Here is a 19767-nt window from a genome sequence, read left to right on the forward strand (position 1 = left end):
GATTTGTGGACTTCAACTCCCAGAGTTCCCCAGCCAGCAAAGCTTAAAAGCTTAAGCTTAAGCTTAAAAAAGCAACCCCCCCCCTTTTCCCTCCCGTACATGCGCATGTGCCTCCCACATGCGTCCTGACCCCGTATATGCATGGCAGAGTCCTGAAAATCAGCTGGCTGGCAGGAGGCACACGCGTTTGGCCGTTGGACCTGAGCTGGGGTGATGGTTTGCGTGCCCGCAGAGAGAGCTCTGCGTGCCACCTGTGGCACGCATGCCATAGCTCTGCCATCACGGTCCTAGACAGTCCAACTAATACAAAGGCAACCATACTCCTTGTCTTTAATTTCTGAATTTCCCCTTAGCGTTGCAACAGTTGGCAAAGAGGGTTATTGGAAAGCTGTGGTGGAGCGGCAGAGATTTCCTTCCGAAGGAAAAAAAAGAAAAAAGGAAGAGGCACATTTAGATTTTTGTGGGGGTTTTTTTTAAAAAAAAAAACAAGCATCACTTCAACTGCGTGTTAATTCGATTTAAAAGCGTCTTTAGTGCCAGAATTAGTAGAATGATTTGACAATGAGTGTCAAAGAAGGTTGGAAGTAAAAGAGTTTTGGGGACGAAGAGCAAAAGCAGAAAGTGGGGAAGAGGGTGTTTGTGTGCTTTGAAAGAAATGGCTTAATAAAACTTCTCCAAAACTTACTGCTTTTTTGTTTTCCTTTTTTTCTTTTACGGTAGCTTTATTCAGGAGAGAGTGGCAAGTTGCCTACAGAACAGAGATGAGCACAAACAAGTCACAGCAGTAACTACATACAGCAAAAAAAAATGTTGTTCTGTACATGAAATCACACAATCAAATGTTACGGAATGAAACAAAAAAAAAAGAAGTGTGCACACTACCACTTGATGGAATTTCTATTTCATGTTGGTGACCACCATCTAGTCACTAGTAGCAAGCAAACAAATGTTGTTCCAATCATTTCTACTATTTCTGGCTAGGTTAAATAGTTCAAAAAGGGCATTTGCTAATGAGGCACTTAAAAAGATCTGAATTGTTCCAAATATGTTCCAGCAAAAAATTAAATATATCCCCCCCCCCAAAGCATTTCCAGACTAACAATAATTGGTGACAACATTTAATTCTGTCTCTCGTGGATTTATGCACTTTTCCCAAACAGCAGTACCAAACAAATTTATAGATTTCTTCTTTTTCATTTTACAAATTCATGATGACATGGTCTCCAAAGACAAATCTTAATACAGGTAGTTCTCGATTTACAACAGTTCATTTAATGACCCTTCAAAGTTACATCAGAAAAGTGAAGAGATCCCTACAGATGAGGTGGTGATTAGAAAAATATTAGAGTGTACAGAAATGAACAGATTAACACTGGAGATTAAGGAGAAAGAACAAAGTGAATATTATATGATGTGGGAATTATTTTATCAATGGTTAGAAAGGAAGTTGGAAATAAAAGGAGTTTAAAGAAGAGCAGAAAATATGTTAGAGATGTAAACAATATGATAATTGTTAATATTATGATGATGAGATTATGCTTAACATCATTATTAAAAATTTTATTAGAAGATATGTTAAGAGGGAAAAACGGATAAGTTCATTATGTTCAACTGTTTAATATAGTACTATAATTCTAAGATGAGATAATTAATATCAATGTGAAAGATGTGAATTTTGATGATTATCGCACCGAGATATTTATACCCAGATGACACACTGTTTAAGGAAAGATGGAATGTTCATATTTTTTTTAAATGAAAACTTTTTTAAAAAAAAGTTACAATGGCACTAAAAAGTGACTGATGACCGTTTCCCCACACTTATGACCTCTGTAGCATCCTCACGATCATGTGATCAAAATTCAGGTGCTTGGCAACTGACTCATAATTATGACGGCTGCAGTGTCCCAGGTCATGTGATCCCCTTCTGACAAGCAAAGTCAATGGGGAAGCCACAACCATGTTCCTAACTTAACAACTGCAGTGATTCACTTAACAAATGTGGCAAGAAAGGTCGTAAAAATGGGGCAAAGTTCGTTTAACAAATGTTTTGGTTAGCAACATAAATTTTGCATTCAATTGTGGCCGTAAGTCGAGGATTAATGTCTCCAAATGACAAAGGCTTGTGAAAGTGCTACTTCTCTTCTATCCATCTACACAAAATCTTGCACAGCAAGCTTTGGGCAAGCTATCTCAAACGATGTGATGCCCAAGAGTTATGGCTCTGCAGTCTCTTTTACTGAAACATCCGCTGAGATAGCAGAATAAGCTTGGCTGAGTAATAAACAACAATAAAAAAAGATGATTACCAAAGTCATTTTCCAACCAGTTACAAAACTGACTGTAAGCCTGAAGTATTTTCCAAACCTTGAGAGACATTATTTTAACCATAATAAAAATAAGACTGCTTTGGTGTATTTTTCATACCATTTCATACATTCAGATTGTACGGTAGAAAGCCAAAAAAAATGAATGAGGGTCCTGTCATATCTTCAGATATTATCATCTTTATTCCAACATTCAGACAATGGGAGATAGACTCATTACCAAAAAAAAATAAAGAAATCAAGGATCAGATGTGTTTTAAGGATTTGTAGCTCGACTCCCACACCTCTCACTGAATCTTGTAGATACTGAAATAGGGACTTTTTATGGAAATATAAACTGGGAGTTGTAGTTGTTCAAAATAATAGCTGCACTGTTAACTGCTTAGGAAGCCCAACTTAAGTCATTGGTACTGACCTTCAAAGCCCTCAGATGGCTTAAGGCCCGAGTACCTGAGGAACCCTCTTTTTGTAGGAACAAATCTGGTTTTCAAGACATACAGGAACCTTCTCAACTGACAGCACTTGGTCAGAGTTAGATAACCATGTAGTGGCCATGTAATGATTCTGAGGTGCACTGAACAAAGTGATTTATGACTTTTTCACATGTCTGTTGCAGCATCCCCTTGGCCGAGTGATCAAAATTCAGAGGCTTGGCACCCGACTCCTATTTATGAGGGTTGCAGAGTCCCAGGGCCATGCAATCACCTTGTGCAGCCTTCTGACAATCAAAGTCAATGGGGGAGCCAGATTCACTTAACAACCATGTTACTAGCTTAAGAACCGCAGTGATTCACAACAACTGTGGGAAGGAAGGTCGTAAAATGGGGCAAAATTCACAACCGTTTCTCTTAGCAACAGAAATTTGGAGTTGCATTGAGGTCGTAAGTCGAGGACTATCTGTACATCCACGATCGATGGGACAGAGGCAGGGAAAAGAGAGGTGATGTCAGCTCATAAAGCATTGGCATGTCTGTTATCAAATTGCCATGGTGAGGAAAGGGGCAGCAGCACATTCCACGTATACCTTCAGCTAGAGTCGGATCTCAGATTACTACAGCAGGCTTGTGAGGCATGCACCTCGGTTGGAGAATGTGATTTATGACCCAGACTGATGGGAGGGAAGGAACAGGGGCAAAGTTCAGCCATAATTCAAATGAGGTTTAGATGTGATTGTCTGTCAGGTTTCCAAAAGATGCCCTAATTAACTTATGAGCCTCGAGCCAAGTTTCAAAAGAAAACCAGTCATTTATTAGGAACACCATTTCGACAATACCCCATTGCAGTCAGATCTGACCTCATTTTAATTATGGTTGAACTTTGCCCCTGTTTCTTCCCTCCCCTCAGTCTGTGTCATAAATCACATTCTCCAATGAGGTGCAACTCTAGCCATGCCAATGTTTTATGAGTTGGCAGGTGACATAATTTAACATCCAAGTACTGTATATCATGCCTTATTCTCTTCCTTTCAGCACTGGATTACTATGCTCAGAAGAATCATAAAATATGTGCGCCCTCTGAATGATAGGCAGAGTCCACCTGTGTTTTAAGTCTCTGCTTCTGAACCAAAAACATCACGCCCAGCTATACAGAAAAGCTGCAGTTCAAGAAAGAAAATAATGGGTTTTTGTTTTTATACATGACAACAGCGGTGAGACTTTTGTATGGACAGAGGTAGAAAGATCTACACATTCCTACAAATGGAAGAATGGATGTTGAAGTTAGTAGAATGTACAAAATTGCCTTCTTTGATTAAAGAAAAGACCTTGTCTACCTTGGGAATCTTTTTTGGAACTTTTCTGCATGGCACGGAAAGAAACGAAAGTGTAATTTTGGGGATTTGATGATCAGAACTGTTTAGGATTAGAGAAACACTGTGTTTTATGGTTGGTTTTAGAGTAAGAGGTTAATGTATTTTATTTTATCTGTACCAAAGAGAATTGGAAGTTATTCTTTTTCTATTATCCTCTTTTTTCTGCACTCTTAATTTTGCTTTTTTTTTTTTGCTTCTCTAATTCCTATTTTTCAGTTCCTTTATATTTTATGTTTTGTTGAAATTTAACAAAGTCTTTTTTAAAAGGAAAGAAAGGTGTGTAGTTAAGCCTATTATTAGATCTTCCATTTTGTGAGAGGGAAGCGTTTATGAAGAGAAGTATTCAATTATGCCATGTCCTACTTAGATGGGATAATCCCATTATCCTATGATCCCCCTGAGCATGTGATTTCTGTTTCAGACATATAAAACTTTTGGGAGGAACAAACACAGAAGCTCCTGCAACCAGTACAGGAGCTTTTGCTGTGCGCAAAACATTTAGTACACAAAAAATAAAGAGAGCCTTCTTGTTCCAAGCTGTAAACAGAACTAAACAGGACAATGTGCGATTTTTTGGTCCAAAATGGATCATTTCCCCCGCCAAGCACGAGACAAAATTATGAAAAGAAAAATGTTTGTTCCAAATCGAGAATATGGGAAATTCCTCTTCTGCACTTTGAACATTTTACATGCGTTAAAGTCCATCTCAGCATACAGGTTTGACACATCCCAACTACAACACAGGATCCATCCCACTTTGGTGGCTCTAATAAACCAATTGACAACAAAACAAAGAATTTTCTTGCTGGAAAACAAAGAAAAATAAAAAAACGCAACCAAACAAAGCAAAAACTAGAGAAAAAAAAATAATACCTCTGCTATTTTGAAATGCCGAAAAGGCTGTAAGACAAAACCATTATTGAATTTTAACACTCCCCCCCCCCCTTTTTAACAAAGTTTGCGCCAAGGTAGGCAACTGGTGACCAAAAAATTGCACGTGCCTCTCCCTTTTCCCTCCGGGGTCTCATACCTGTGACTTCAGACTACACTGCCAAGCTTGACACAGGTTTGCCATTTTCCAACTGCATGTTTTTCTTTTTTTAAAAATGGCAAATATAAATTAGCTGCATTCCACCTCCAGTTTTTATTTACCTAACAGTCTTGTCTTAAAAGCACACAAACATAAAAGAAACCACATTGTTTGACGTCAAAGGGGCACGGTGGCTCAGTGGTTAAAGATGCTCAGTGGTCAGCTGGAAAGTGACAGATCGGGTTCAGGAGCCAAACCCCATGTGACAGGGTGAGCTACAGAGGTGGGTGTCACAGAATGCAACAACCGGTCACCCAGAATCAAAAATGTGAGCGCCTTCAAACACACGGTGATTATATAGGACAGGATAGCGCCAGGGAAGGCAGGTGGGTCCAGCCACTGATCAGAACTACCGATTTGCCTGAAACCGGTCCAAACCGGCAGCAGCCAATGACAGCTCCTGCCCCTCTAGCAGTTTGAAAGCAGGCAAATGTGAGTAGATAAACAGGTACCACTTCAGTGGGAAGGTTAACAGTGTTTCGTGTACTTTTGGCATATAGGTATGTGTTCTGACACACACACACCCCCAGCCTGTGAATAAACCAGAACACAGGCTTGGCTGTTTGCCACTGTTCAATTACTGAGATAACGAATCCTTTGGCTGATGGCCCAGGCAACTCACTTTCAATAGAGTAGCTATGCAGCAACCCAGATAGTTCAAACGAAACAACGCAGATAGTCCAAACGAACAGACACAGCTAGAATACACAGATAGATTTTCTTAACTACTAATTTGAACAGTTGTTTCCTGCAAATGTCCCTTCCCAACGCCTCACCTATAATCTCTCTTGGGAGGGGCCAATCAAAAACCACCTGTGCTTAATCATCTTCTGTGAGTCTGCCTACAGAGTTGCTAATTCCGTTTCTCAGCCCTTCTCAATCTAGCATCAGGACAAACTGCCTTTGATCCTCCCCACTGCTCCATGCCTCAGGCGCCTCCTGATGGTCAACCAGCCTCTCTGATCCCTGCTCTGAGTCTGAACCCTGCCCAGGGTCCTCCACATCGTCCAGGACAGACTCATATGGTTCCTTGCTATCCGAGTCCATCAGCAGCTCAACCAGATCCTGCTGGGCCACAACACTATCCCTCACTGCAGGGCCTTTCCCCCGGGTCTGACACTCAGGGTGCAGCCTCGAGGGACATTGTGCATGGTAGGCCCGCATCAAAGCGGGGACGTGCATGTCCGTCGCATTGGCCCAAGTCCCCCGTCTGGCCCATCGTCCTTCCAGTCCACCAAGTACTGGAATCGTCCCTTTAGCCATCTCAAGTCCCGGATCCGGGCCACTTCGTGCATAAGCTGCTCCTCTGCCTCACGCGTGACGGCTGGGGCGGAGAAGGTGGGCGGAGAGGACAAGCTGACCGTTCAGGGATCAGGAGCAAGCAATGGAACACTGGGTGAACTCACATCGAGCGTGGCAAGGTCAGGCGATAGGCCACCGGGTTGATGACGGCCTCCACCGGGAACAGCCAAAGGTAACGGTGGTCCAACTTCTTAGCCAGCCGGTGGGACAGAAGGTGTCGCGTGGACAGCCACATGCTTACTCCCACAGCCAACTCCAGCACCACATGCCGAGACCTGTCCGCCACCCTCTTGTAGTCCTCTTTGGCTTGAGTCAGATAGCGGCACACCACTTGGTGGACCACCTGGAGTTCCGATAGGAAGTCCTGCGCTGCAGGGACCGGGGAGTCGACTGGGGTAAGAGGAAAGAAGCAAGGGTGATACCCGCCGTTAGCCAGGAAGGGCATTGTCCGCGTGGAGGTGTGCTGTGAGTTGTTAAATGCAAACTCCGCCACGGCCAGGTAATCTACCCAGTTGTTCTGCTGCTGATTTACGAAGCAGCACAGGTACTGCTCCAAGATCCCGATCACCTTCTCCATCCCCCCCATCGGTTTCAGGATGGTGCACCGAGGACAAACAAATGTGGACATCCAGAGCCTCCATCAGCCCTTTCCAGAACTGGGCCGTGAACTGCGCTCTACGGTCTGACACGACCCAATCGGGTAGGCCGGGCAGCCGGAAGATATGCTGGATAAACATATGGGCGGTGGCGCAGGCTGTCGGCAATCTCCGACACAGAATGAAATGCGCCATCTTCGTGAGCATGTCCACCACCCCGAGGACCATGGTAAACCCCGAAGACAGAGGCAATTCCATCAGAAAGTCCATGGACACGGCTCCCCAGGGTCTGTCCGGGGTCGGCAATGGCTGAAGCAGCCCTGGAGGAGCTCCCATTGCTGACTTGGCCTGCCGGCACTGTACACAAGAGGTGACATACGTCTGTACGTCGTGTCATAAGCAGGGCCACCAGAAGGTATGGGAGACCAGGTTCAAAGCCTTGAAAAGGCCAAAATGTTCCGCCGGATTGTCATGGCACTAGGAGAGAATCGCGGGCACATAAAGCCTGTCCCAGTACTTCAAGAGATCATTGTTGAAGGTCCACGGGGAGGCCGGCCCTACCTCTGCTCTCTGTTGCTCCACCCACTCTTCGTCCCGCTGCATGTCCCATATCCAAGGCCATAAGTCCACGGGCTCGTGAACTGCAGCGAAGGATTCAACAGGCAAAACTGTGCAGGGTGCAAGCGAGTCTGCGGTGCAAGTGTACTCAGGTTTTCTGGACAGGGCATCCATCTTTTGGTTGCACGCACTCGGGATGTAGGAATCAGGGGCAGAGGATAACGGTTGCGCACTGTGATCGCATTCAAGCAACGATAATCACAACAGAGTCTCAGATCCCCAGTCTTCTTGATGAACAAGACCAAGGAAGACAGTGGCGAAGACGAGGGCTGGATAAAAACCTGGGTGAGGTTCTTGTCCAGAAAGTCCCGCAATGCGGCCAACTCCGGCTCGGACATGGAGTACAGGCGACCCACAGGGAGCTGCGCGTCCGGCACCAAGTCAATGGGGCAGTCATAAGGCCGGTGCAGCGGCAACCGGTCTGCCTCCTGCTCGCTGAAGACGTCCATGAACTCCGCTAAGTCTGGCGGCAAGGACACCCTGGGCAAACTCAGCACCTGGCCTGCACAGACATGACGAGCGTGGTTGACACATTGCAGGGACGGGAACGTGACCAGTTTCTGGGACCAATAAATCTTGGGGTCGTGCGCCCGCAGCCAGGCCAAGCCCAGGACCACGGGGAAATTCAGGCCTGAGGCAATGTAAAACTGGATGGCCTCCTCGTGATCCCAATGACCAGGCGCAAGGGCTGCATGGCGGCCTTGACAGGCCCAGACAGAAGCATCCAGCCGTCAATGGTCTCGACCAGCATTGGTGGGTCCAGCGGACACAGAGGGACGGTCGCAAACGCCTCACCTATAATCTCTGTTGGGAGGGGCCAATCAACAACCATCTGTGCTTAATCATCTTCTGTGAGTCTGCCTACGGAGTTGCTGCTTCCGTTTCTCAGCCCTTCTCAATCTAGCATCAGGGACAAACTGCCTTTGATCCTCCCCACTGATCCATGCCTCAGGCGCCTCCTGGTGGCCAACCAGCCTCTCTGGTCCCTGCTCTGAGGTTCCTCGCTATCTGAGTCCATCAGCAGCTCAACCGGATCCTGCTGGGCCACAACAGGCATGTGGGCCACATGACGACAGAAGTGTCTTTGGACAATGTTGGCTCCCTCGGCTAAGAAGCCAAGATAAGTATTGTTCCCTAGAGTCAAACATGACTGGAGAGGGCAACCTTTACCTTTAGTTTGACTTCAAACCTGTGAGGAAATGTCGACTGAATCTCTCATCCCAAACAGCCTCCAGGTACAGTATTGGAAAGGTTACTAGCCCCCCCCCCCCAAGTTTACATCCTGCTATTTATATGCCAGCCATATCCCTCTCAATGCAAAAGGCTGGGTTCTAGGTGATTCATCCTAGACTTGGCTTCAAGGAGTGCATGTCTTCACCCAAATATTCAGAAAGACGGTGAGAAAAGTTTGTTTTTGAATATATGGGAGGATTGTGCAATGCCTGGAAGAAACACTGAGTTGGAGAAAGGAAACCACTGCTGATACATGGCACATCCCAAAATCTACACAAGTTCTTCTTGCTTTCTAAGCATCCTGGAAGATCAGCACAGCTTAGGAAAAGCCTCATCCCTCTGCCTTCCAAAGAGAAGAACAGGAAAGTCTGCTCTTATAGAAACATTTAGGAAATGGGCAAAGGTCCAGCCATTTTTTTGAATACATCCAAAATCAGAGCAGCATGATGGGAAATCCTCACTCCTTGAGGTTTGGAAACAGCGAGAACTAAATGTTCTCCATCATCGAATTAGGCTCTGACATCTCTTCCCCAGGAAGCCATGAATTTGACTCATTAGGGCTCAGACATGACTGCCAGTATGGAGAAGATGGGGCACAACCTCCCTAACATTATAGTATAGATCAGACCAGAGGCAGATGATCTGCGACACTCCACAGGGCTCAACTACAATTTCCATTAATGCTTGGGGCAATATTGTAGGAATTTACATGTAATGATATCTGGGGAAGTTCAGGAATAAGTTGGACAGCCTCAGGTGACTTAAGCCTGGATTAAAAAAAAAAAACAAAGCAGAAGAATGACGAACAATGAATAAGCATTTCCTTGAGCCAGCTGCTTGTTCTCAGAGAGAGTCCTGGATATAAGTGTCCCAGGATAATGTTACAGGATCCAATCTGGGTGTCGGTCACTGTGATCAGAGGTTGTGTCTTCTGAGCTTTTGGACTCATGCTGGAGCCCATCCTCAGGGAAAATTCACCCCACAGAGAACAATCTCAGAGCACACTGAGAAGTTCCCTAAGGATAAACTCAGTGGTGGGTTACAACCAGTATGCCCCAGTACGAGCGTACCGGTGCCTGCCAGGAGCACCAGGTACCGTTCCGGTAGAGTGCTCCAGAGGGCCCGCCTGCCTGTCCACGCTCCTTACCTGTATTTGAGCTGTTCGGGGCTTCCACGCACATGGACAGAGTGTACGGTGCCTGCGCAACACTCCGCCGAGCAGCTGGAGCGTCGCAGAGGCGTCACGGAGGATGGCGGGCGGTAAGTACGCATGTGCGCACTGTGCGTGTTCATGTGGTGGATGCTTGGCCCCGTTGCAAGGTACTAGTTGCAATGGGATCCAGAACCCACCACTGGATGAGCTCCAGCATGAGTCCAAAAGTTCAGAAGATAAAATCTCTGATCCCAGTGACCGGCCAGATCCTGCAGTCCTCAATAGACTTCCTAAATTCAATTGTCTCCTGTTTATTCCAACGGTAACAGCAAAGTGCTTGGTCTTTCCCCATTTTCCAACCTAACAACAGTTGGCGGACTGTTTCATACCTGATAGAGACAGTGGCAAACGCTCCGCAGCTGCGGTGGGAACTCGGTGGAAGAGTTGATGATGGCATGGAAGAACTTCTCGGTCATCTGAAGGAGGATCCGCTGGTTACTCTCGAGGCTTTCACTGGATTCCAACCTGTAAGACAAGCCTCTCCTAAGCTCTCTGGCTTCCGTTTTAAAAAATGGGTTAGGTGTGGGGCTTCTGCAAGATCCACACTGCAACTATGGTTCTCTCCTGCTTAGTGCTACCAACAGAGAAGGGAGGCAGACTTCCCCAGCTCGGAAATTTCAAAAGTGAATTAGAGTAGAAATTAACAACAGAATTGCCAGGCTGCTGAATTGTCTGGGAGTTGCTGTTCCAACACAGTGTATAGTAAGTCTCTCCATCAGTGAGGGTGAACGTTTTAAGCTTGACGTGTGTTCTGACCTAGGCTTCCCAAGAGCAGTACGCAAACTCCTTGTCCCAGCAAAAAACCCTTTTATTAATTTGCTGTGAATTTTGCTCATTCACAGCCAGAAAAGTCTTTCATGGGAGGATTTACACTCACAGACCTTATCTGGCTGGGAGAGCTGCCAGGCAGATATCTGCAAAACTTGGCAAGGAGTCTCGGAGAGTCACGAACCAATTAAGGGAACTAATTGTCTCCTGCAAACTCCACTCCCCTTTCGCTCCTCTTTTATTTCCTCTGGGAGGGGCCATTCATCATCCACCTGTGACCTTATTATTCCCAAGTCGACCCCTGTTCTTTAGCTGTTCCCTTTGTCTGGCAACTCTGCATGCCTACACTGGAAACAGACTCCAGCTGTTCGTCTGCCTCATTGATGCCTGGCTGTGAAGGCAGCTGATATCTGATATATGGCTCTGGTCCCCTCTCTGCCTTCGACACAGAGCCCTCATCAGAGCCTTTCCCAGACTCCAGGACTGGCCTATGTTCCTCCCCAACCTCCTCATTGTCTGAATCTTCTGCCAGCTCTGCTGGCAGGCCACAACATGTCAAAAGTCCAGAAAATGCCTCCCTTGACTCTGCTGGTTTGTCAGACAGACACAGATATACACACCCTGGGCAAACAAGACCTCGTCAGACCCTCTGAAAGGTCTCCTCTCAGAAGATCCCTGGAGTCTCCAAAAATCATGTAAAAATGCTCACATGACTTTTGGAGGCTCTAGGGGACCCCTAAGGACAAGGTGCCTTTGCAGGATTTCCAGCGGGTCCAGAGGTGTCAAAAGGTCACCATCACCAGACTACATTCAAGATTCCAACTGGATCATCGGTTATCAGACGATTGAGTCTTCCCCATTAGCTGCTCCTGCAACTATTTCCCCCAGTGAATGGAAAAGGTTGGCTGTTGAACTTTATTACTATCTGCCTATGTCCAGGAGGGGAAAAAGCACTGGGTTGCAAATATTAAAACTGACTCCTAATCATATTGTATATATGTAATGATATGTCTGCATTTTTATTTTTTTACTTATCAAATTTGGGTACCGCCCATCTCATTCTCAGCTATAAAACTGCTCTGAAAACCACTTGGATGAAAAACAGAATATGCATACCGTATATACTCGAGTATAAGCCGAGTTTTTCAGCCCACTTTTTGGGCTGAAAAAAGCCGCCTCGGCTTATACTCGAGTCTACAACTGGATCCGGCAGTGCTGTTGCCTGTTGGAGGAGGAGGAGGCGAACCAGCCTGCCACCGCCGGCCACCGCCACCCCGCCGCTCTTCCCGCCCCCTTCCAAGCCCCACAGTCCAGCGGACGCAGCAGAAGCAGCCCCGGGGCCACTGCCGCTCCCTGCATTTTGTGGACGGGGTCTCGCAGGAAGGAATCCCCTCTCCAAGGGATCCCTGTCCAGAAAATGCGGGGAGCGGCAGCGGAGCCCTGGGGCTGTTTCTGCTCCGTCCGCTCCTCTCTGCTCTCCTGTCGCCAGCTGGTGGGGCTGACCCTGATCCATAAACACTGCCGAATTCAGCCTCGGATCTTTGTCCGGACCTCTTTCTGGTCCGCCTCTGAAGTCCATATTCTCCATAGTCTCTCGAACTGCTCCCCCCCACCTCCAGTTTCTTCCTAGTTTGATCCCACGCGCCGCTGACCTAGGAACCGCATACCTCCCAGCAGTTTTTTCAGGCTGCTCCCAGATGGGACGGGAGGGGGATTGTATTAGCCAAAGGGGGGAAAGCGAGCGAGCGAGCGAAGCAGTGGGAGGGGGAAAGGATCCCTGTGAAGCCCTGCGGCCAAGGAGCGCTGCCTGCTTTTAAAGAAAACCTGGAAGGGGAAGAGGGCGGGTTTTTTCCCCCTCCCTTTTTCTTTTCGTTCCCGTGGCTCAGCCTCTCCTTTCCTTGGGGCCGCTGACCTAGGAACCGCATACCAGCAGTTTTTTCAGGCTGCTCCCAGATGGGAAGGGAGGGGGATTGTAAACCCCTTCCACACTCTGGCTCCTTTTCTTTCCTCCAGAGTTCGGGCTCTCTTTCTTTCTTTCTTTGAAAGAGAAGCCCAAATTAGCCAAAGGGGGGAAAGCGAGCGAGCGAGCGAAGCAGTGGGAGGGGGAAAGGTCCCTGTGAAGCCCTGCGGCCAAGGAGCGCTGCCTGCTTTTAAAGAAAACCTGGAAGGGGAAGAGGGCGGGTTTTTTCCCCTCAGTTGTGAGGGCAATGCTGCTCGCGACTTTCCCCTAAATGTTGGAGAAAACTTTTCACCGCTGTCCTCCTCAGCTCATTTGGGAAGGACGATTGTAACAGGTTGAGATTTCCTTTCAAAACAAAACAAAACCAACCCCTCCCCCGGTCCCAATGTTTCAAACAACCCCCTTTCCTGCTGGGAAGAGCCCAGCCAACCCCCCGTCCCTTCCCATTCGAAAGGGAAGCTCGTATCACCTTCTAGAGAAAGTGGCAAATGCCCTCCGTGACTTCCTTGGTTTTTCTCCGGGCTCTGCTCTTCGGCATTGCCCTTGGGGAAAACTGCCGCGGTTTGTTTCCTTGAATATATTAACAGGCGCGTGGAAAGCAACTAAGCCAAGGAGCGTACGTAGTCCAGCCAAGCGAGTCTAGTTTCCTGGGGTCCCTTGCTCGCTCGCTTTCCCCCCTTTGGCTAATTTGGGCTTCTCTTTCAAAGAAAGAAAGAAAGAAAGAAAGAAAGAAAGAAAGAGAGCCTGAACTCTGGAAGAGGAGGAGCCAGGGTGTAGAAGGGGTTTACAATCCCCCTCCCTTCCCATCTGGGAGCAGCCTGAAAAACTGCTGCCGCGCCACGCCTGCGCCCCAAACAGAGCTGGGTCCAATCAGCCTTTTTCCCCCTTTTTATGCCCTGTCTCAGACGTGCAGGCGCGCATGCTGTGAACTTGCCCACTTAGACGTCGAGGTTGCTGCTTGCACTCTTGTATTTTCCCCTTCCTCTTACGTGCCCTCCTTGGTGCAGCGGGCTAACGCTGGTGAAAGGAGTGGGGTGGACACAACTGGTAAATTATAAACCACAGATTTTAATCCTATTTAATTTTTAATGGTATCAAATTTAGCTATAAAGAAGAGAGAAAGAAAGAGGGAGTGTGTGCACAGGAGTGGGGATTTTCTAAAAATCCCATTGAATCCAGAGGAGGGAAGAAAGAAAGAAAGAAGAAGTGTGTGCACAGGAGTGGGGATTTTCTAAAAATCCCATTGAATCCAGAGGAGGGAAGAGAGAAAGAAAGAAGGAGTGTATGAGGGTGGGAGATTTCCTAAACCCCATTGAATCCAGAGGAGGGAAGAAAGAAAGAAAGAAGAAGTGTGTGCACAGGAGTGGGGATTTTCTAAAAATCCCATTGAATCCAGAGGAGGGAAGAGAGAAAGAAAGAAGGAGTGTGTGCACAGGAGTGGGGATTTTCTAAAAATCCCATTGAATCCAGAGGAGGGAAGAGAGAAAGAAAGAAGGAGTGTATGAGGGTGGGAGATTTCCTAAACCCCATTGAATCCAGAGGAGGGAAGAAAGAAAGAAAGAAGAAGTGTGTGCACAGGAGTGGGGATTTTCTAAAAATCCCATTGAATCCAGAGGAGGGAAGAGAGAAAGAAAGAAGGAGTGTATGAGGGTGGGAGATTTCCTTATTTATGTACACCTAAGACAAATTCCTTGGGGGTTCCAATCAGGCTGCTCTATGCAAACAGTCATGTCATCACTTTCTATAATATCAGCCTGCATTAGGCCTCAAAAGCTCTGTTTGGACATACAGATGATGAGGAGGAATCCAGTTTTGAAGGATTTTAACTCTTATGTTTTAGCTTGGTTGCTGAATGAGCTAAGGTTTTTGTACATTTAAAGTTATTGTTGATACCATATTGTTTTTATTGACCCTCTTTTCCACTTACAGAGCTAGTTATTTATTTATAAATAAATAATATTTATTTATTCAAAAACATTATTGGTATCTATTTTTATTTTTGAAATTTACCGGTAGCTGCTGCATTTCCCACCCTAGGCTTATACTCGAGTCAATAACTTTTCCAGCTTTTTGGGGTAAAATTAGGTGCCTCGGCTTATATTCGGGTCGGCTTATACTCGAGTATATACGGTATAAGAAAAAAAAAAGGAGTTTTCTTTTAGCAAGAGTAATTTCATTTCAATCTCTCATAGCCTGCCACACTCCAAAACATTCGTAGCTAAAATAGGTAGCGAAAAATTCAACATGGCCCTAAAGGAATGAGAGCATTTCCCACTGCTCCAAGAAAGACCCTGTTTTTTTCTCTGTTTCTACCTAATTCCTCATATACAGGAGAGGCAGGCTCCAGGTATTGATTAGAGAATGTAATCTAGATCAGCCTTTCTCAAATTTGGCACCTTTAAGATGTGTGGACTTCAACTCCCAGAATTCCCCAGCTAGAGTTCTGACAGCAGAAGTCCACACATCTCAAAGTTGCCAAGGTTGAAAAACACTGATCCAAACCAGTGCTTCTCAATCTTGGATGACTTTAAAATGTTATGGACTTTAACTCCTAGAATACTCCAGCTAGCCACGCTGGGTCTGGTATTCTGGGAGTTGGAAGTCCACACATCTTAAAAGTTGTTAAGGTTGAGAAACGCTGTGATACACAGAATGCTCTTCTCCTACCTCTTATTTTTCCCCACAAAAATCCTCCCATTCAATCCACGTTGGCCTTTTAGAAAACACTTAACACCTGGCTGTTTTGCTGGGCATGGTTTAAAAGAAATTGTGAGAAAAAATAGTCTTGAAAGACAGCTTCTGTCATGCCTCTTTTCGACAAAGATCCAGAGATGAGACCCTTATTATTCAAACTTCAAAACGAGGGAGAAAAACAAAAAGAGGAGGAAAAATAAGAAAGAATACAAACTCCGCCCTCTTTCTCCTCTCGCCCACCCGCCCTCTTCTCCCCCATCACTATTCCAAAATCAAACCTTGTAGGGTCGACTTCGAAGCTCACAGGCTGCCATTCTGGAGATGTGATTACAGTTCTTAATAAAGGCTCCAAAAGCTTCTGTAGATAGGTTGCACCATACACCTGCATGAGAGAGTTCAAAATGGTTTCAGCCGAGAAAAAAAAAGGTGGGGGGGAATTCTGCCTACCAGGTATTCATCTGGCTAGTCCTTAGCCTGGTCAGCTTCAGCACATTAGTTCGCTTGCTGGTTTTGAGGCTGGGGATGGTGGGGGCTGTGCATCTAAAGCGCAGCTGATCCTCGGAGGGAGCTCCAGTGACTAAAGCAGGCAAAGTGGGGAAGGGGTAAGAGAAGGCAGCAGCTGTTCTGGGTAGCCATTTTGGGAACCTTGCGTCGAGCATTTGGAGGCTGAAAACGCAACGCGCGGAGCCTCAGTGGCAATCTCTGCAGTCAGGAAGAGGACGTGCAGAGGCCAAAGGGTAGGGGCTGGTGGGTGGGCGGAGCTACATTCAAAGTATAAGACGCACCCAAATTTTCAGCCTCTTTTAGGAGGGAACATCTTTTACTCCGAAAAATACAGTATATATGCTTGCTCACACCTTTAGCTTCTTACTTTATGACCATTTTGTTTCTTCTTATGCTTTTGTAGGTAACATCTGCAACGCCTACTCTGGGGGTCATAGACCTCTTTTCCCTATGCAAGTTTTCAGTAACGTTTCCCTACTGGCACAGAAGGAAAAGAAGCTGATTGGGAGATCTAGCAAGCAGAGCCGAAAACAAAGAGGAAGGGGATAGAGCCGAGGTGGCGCAGTGGTTAAATGCAGCACTGCAGGCTACTTCAGCTGACTGCAGTTCTGCAGTTCAGCTGTTCAAATCTCACCGGCTCAGGGTTGACTCAGCCTTCCATCCTTCCGAGGTGGGTAAAATGAGGACCCGGATTGTTGATGGGGGCAATATGCTGACTCTGTAAACCGCTTAGAGAGGGCTGAAAGCCCTATGAAGCGGTATATAAGTCTAACTGCTATTGCTATTGCTATATCCCCGAAACACAACGTCTACGGGCAATCCAAAATCTGAAACTGCTGCAGCACAAAATATTGACAGCTGCCATTTAGACATTAAAAAAGACAGCAGGCCCCCCTAAATTAGATTCTTAAAAAGCCTGCCTGCATCCTTAATAACTGCCATGTTGGGAGTTCTGCGTATTAGTGTAAAATCAGCGTATTGAATCATTTTACTGTGATTTTATTCAGACAACAGTTACAAACTTCAAACCTGCATCTTAAGAGCGAAGGCCAAGTTTTTCCAAGCCCATCAGGTTTGGTGGTTCGTAACCTTTTGGCCCCCAAATCTCTCTAAACGACCACCAGATTCAAAAGTCAAATGTACCTTAAAGCAGAAAGTCATTATTTTGCTAGCCAGGCTGTTTCCCCTGAAGAGGGTCTGCATGGAATCGGCCAGCTCCACTTCTTTAGAAAACATGTTCCAGAGCAGCTGGTAAAGCAAGTGCCTCGAGTCAAAAAGGGTGACGAGAACACGGGCTAGTTCATCCTTCAGGGGGGGGAAAAACAGAAAGTATTAAATTAGTTTTTGTTCTTGATTCATTGAATAAGCCACAGTTGGTTGGGTTGGTGCAGCATTCAAAACTACAAGCCAATACAGTTAACAAGATTGGACTTAAAATTACAATATACAGGTAGTCCTTGTTTGCCTTTTGGTACTGTCCGGGAAAGGGGGGGTGGTGTAGACGAATCAAAATTTGGAATTAAAATTGCCCGGAGAAATATCAACCACCTCAGATATGCAGATGATACCACTCTAATGACAGAAAGTGAAGAGGAACTAAAGCGCCTCTTGATGCAGGTGAAGAAGGAACTCAACATTAAGAAAACTAAGATCATGGCATCAGGCCCTCTCAATTCCTAGCAAATAGATGGGGAAGAAATGGTGGTAATGACCAATTTTATTTTCCTGGGCTCCAAGGTCACCGCAGATGGGGACTGCAGCCAAGAAATTAAAAGCCGCTTGCTCCTGGGGAGGAAAGCTATGGCAAATCTAGAGAGAATACTAAAAAGCAGAGACATCACCCTTCCAACAAAAGGGCGTCTAGTCAAGGCTCTGGTTTTCCCAGTTGCAATGGATGGCTGTGAAAGTTGGACCATATGAAAGGCTGAGCACCAAAGAATGGAGGCTTTTGAACTCTGGTGCTGGAGAAGACTCCTGCGAGTCCCCTGGACTGCAAGGCCATCCAACCGGTCAGTCCTAGAGGAGATCATCCCTGTGTTTGTTTTGAAAATTAAAAAAACCCCTTTTTTTAAAAAAAAGAAGCAGCAACCGATGGTGCAATTCATCTTACCCACTGGGAACAAGGCACCACGTTTGCCAAGGCCATAGCAATGGGCAATTCTCCTTGGTCACCCATCATGGTGACCAACTCCACCAATCTCTCAAACCGATCCGCCAGCACAGTTTCCGCCAGGGTGTCGAACTCAGTGCCCTGTTGCAGAATTTTGGTGAGGACCTCCATGAATGTAGCTCTCGTCTGGAGATCCTTGTGATATCCTAACCCTACCAACCAACAACAGAAGATAAAGAGTTTGGGTGCAGTTTGGGCATTTCCAAAGTCCACAAAGTAAAGGAGAAACAGATCCATTTTTACCTATAGAGTGCATAAGGCCGCTATCCACGTTTGCGTTGAGCAAGTTTGACATAGCCAGAACGGTGCAGTGCCGCAAGGAAGCCAGCCTTCGAGACATCCCACGTTTCCGCCCGCCTGTTTGTGCACTCTCATCTTCCACTTCACTGCAGTCATTAAGGAGGTTCATAAAGAGGGTGAAGTACCTAAATGTATATTTAAAAAAAAAAGGTTTGCATCGCTCCAGGAAGATCATCTTATAATCAATAAAAGTGGTCACCTCAAAACATTTGATCTGCAAAATAGATGCCTTTCTGCATGACATATTCAGTGTTCAGACATGCACCCCCAAGTTCATTTGCAGGATATCTACTCTTTAAGATAAAGGTTCCCCTCGCATATGCGTGCTAGTCGTTCCCAACTCTAGGGGGCAGTGCTCATCTCCATTTCAAAGCCGAAGAGCCAGCGCTGTCCAAAGACATCTCTGTGGTCAGGTGGTCGGCATGACTCAATGCCGAAGGTGCACAGAATGCTGTTACCTTCCCATCAAAGTGGTCCCTGTTTTTCTACTTGCATTTTTTACGTGCTTTCAAACTCCAAGGTTGGCAGAAGCTGCAACAAGTAACGGGAGCTCACTCCGTTACGCGGCGCTAGGGACTCAAACTGCTGACCTTTCTGATTGACAAGCTCAGCATCTTAGCCACTGAGCCACCGTGTCCCCACGGTGATAATTTACATGGTGTAAATCTACTCTTACAGTGGATATAAAAAGCCTAGCTTTTTATTCTTATTTTTCTTCTTCTTCGGTTCTTCTTGGATGAGAAGTGAAATGTTTTCAAAGAAAACACCAAGAAAGTCCAGGTGCCTTTTGGAAAAGGGACCTTTGGGATAACCATGACCTGATTGAGAAGCTCCACAGTCATTTCAGTTTGTTTTTCAACTGAATTGCGGAGGTGGAAAAAATTCTGGAGTGATGTATCTTGGTCTAATCTTTTTACATTTCAAAAACCTGGCATTTTAACAGAGGCGTGTATGAGTTCATGCCTCGGCAATGGTTATTGACCAAGTAGAACAGAAGTTTAGCTATTTCAATCTGTGAAGTGCTGAAAATAGGCCTTTACTTGAGAAATAACTGGGATTTAGCTTCCATCAATTCAACTCCATCTCCTTCTTCTGGCTGAAGTGGAAGCCCGGCCAGAAGAGAGACAACAGCTTCCATGCTTGCCTGGTCCAAGTCTCTAGACAATAAAACAATGAATGAAA

The 19767-nt window shown here is 46.0% G+C and overlaps 1 protein-coding gene across 4 annotated transcripts in view; it reads right to left on the reverse strand.

Moving 5' to 3' along the window:
• Positions 1 to 19767, reverse strand: part of NF1 (neurofibromin 1) — a 270036-nt gene that overhangs the window by 174895 nt on the left and 75374 nt on the right. For 3 of the 4 annotated variants that reach the window (XM_087717167.1, XM_087717165.1, XM_087717168.1), the window contains 7 exons: positions 19626 to 19742; positions 18529 to 18710; positions 18226 to 18437; positions 17259 to 17420; positions 15890 to 15993; positions 10519 to 10654; positions 686 to 748 (listed from right to left, as the gene is read on the reverse strand). In XM_087717167.1, coding sequence (XP_087573293.1) covers positions 686 to 748; positions 10519 to 10654; positions 15890 to 15993; positions 17259 to 17420; positions 18226 to 18437; positions 18529 to 18710; positions 19626 to 19742 — 976 coding nt within the window. The remainder of the gene's footprint in view (positions 1 to 685; positions 749 to 10518; positions 10655 to 15889; positions 15994 to 17258; positions 17421 to 18225; positions 18438 to 18528; positions 18711 to 19625; positions 19743 to 19767) is intronic. The other variant, XM_087717166.1, reaches the window with a different exon arrangement.

This window comes from Thamnophis sirtalis, unplaced genomic scaffold, assembly GCF_051295495.1.
Source record: "Thamnophis sirtalis isolate CommonGarterSnake01/CBP01778 unplaced genomic scaffold, rThaSir2_p1.2 scaffold_6, whole genome shotgun sequence".
Classification (NCBI taxonomy): Eukaryota; Metazoa; Chordata; class Lepidosauria; order Squamata; family Natricidae; genus Thamnophis; species Thamnophis sirtalis.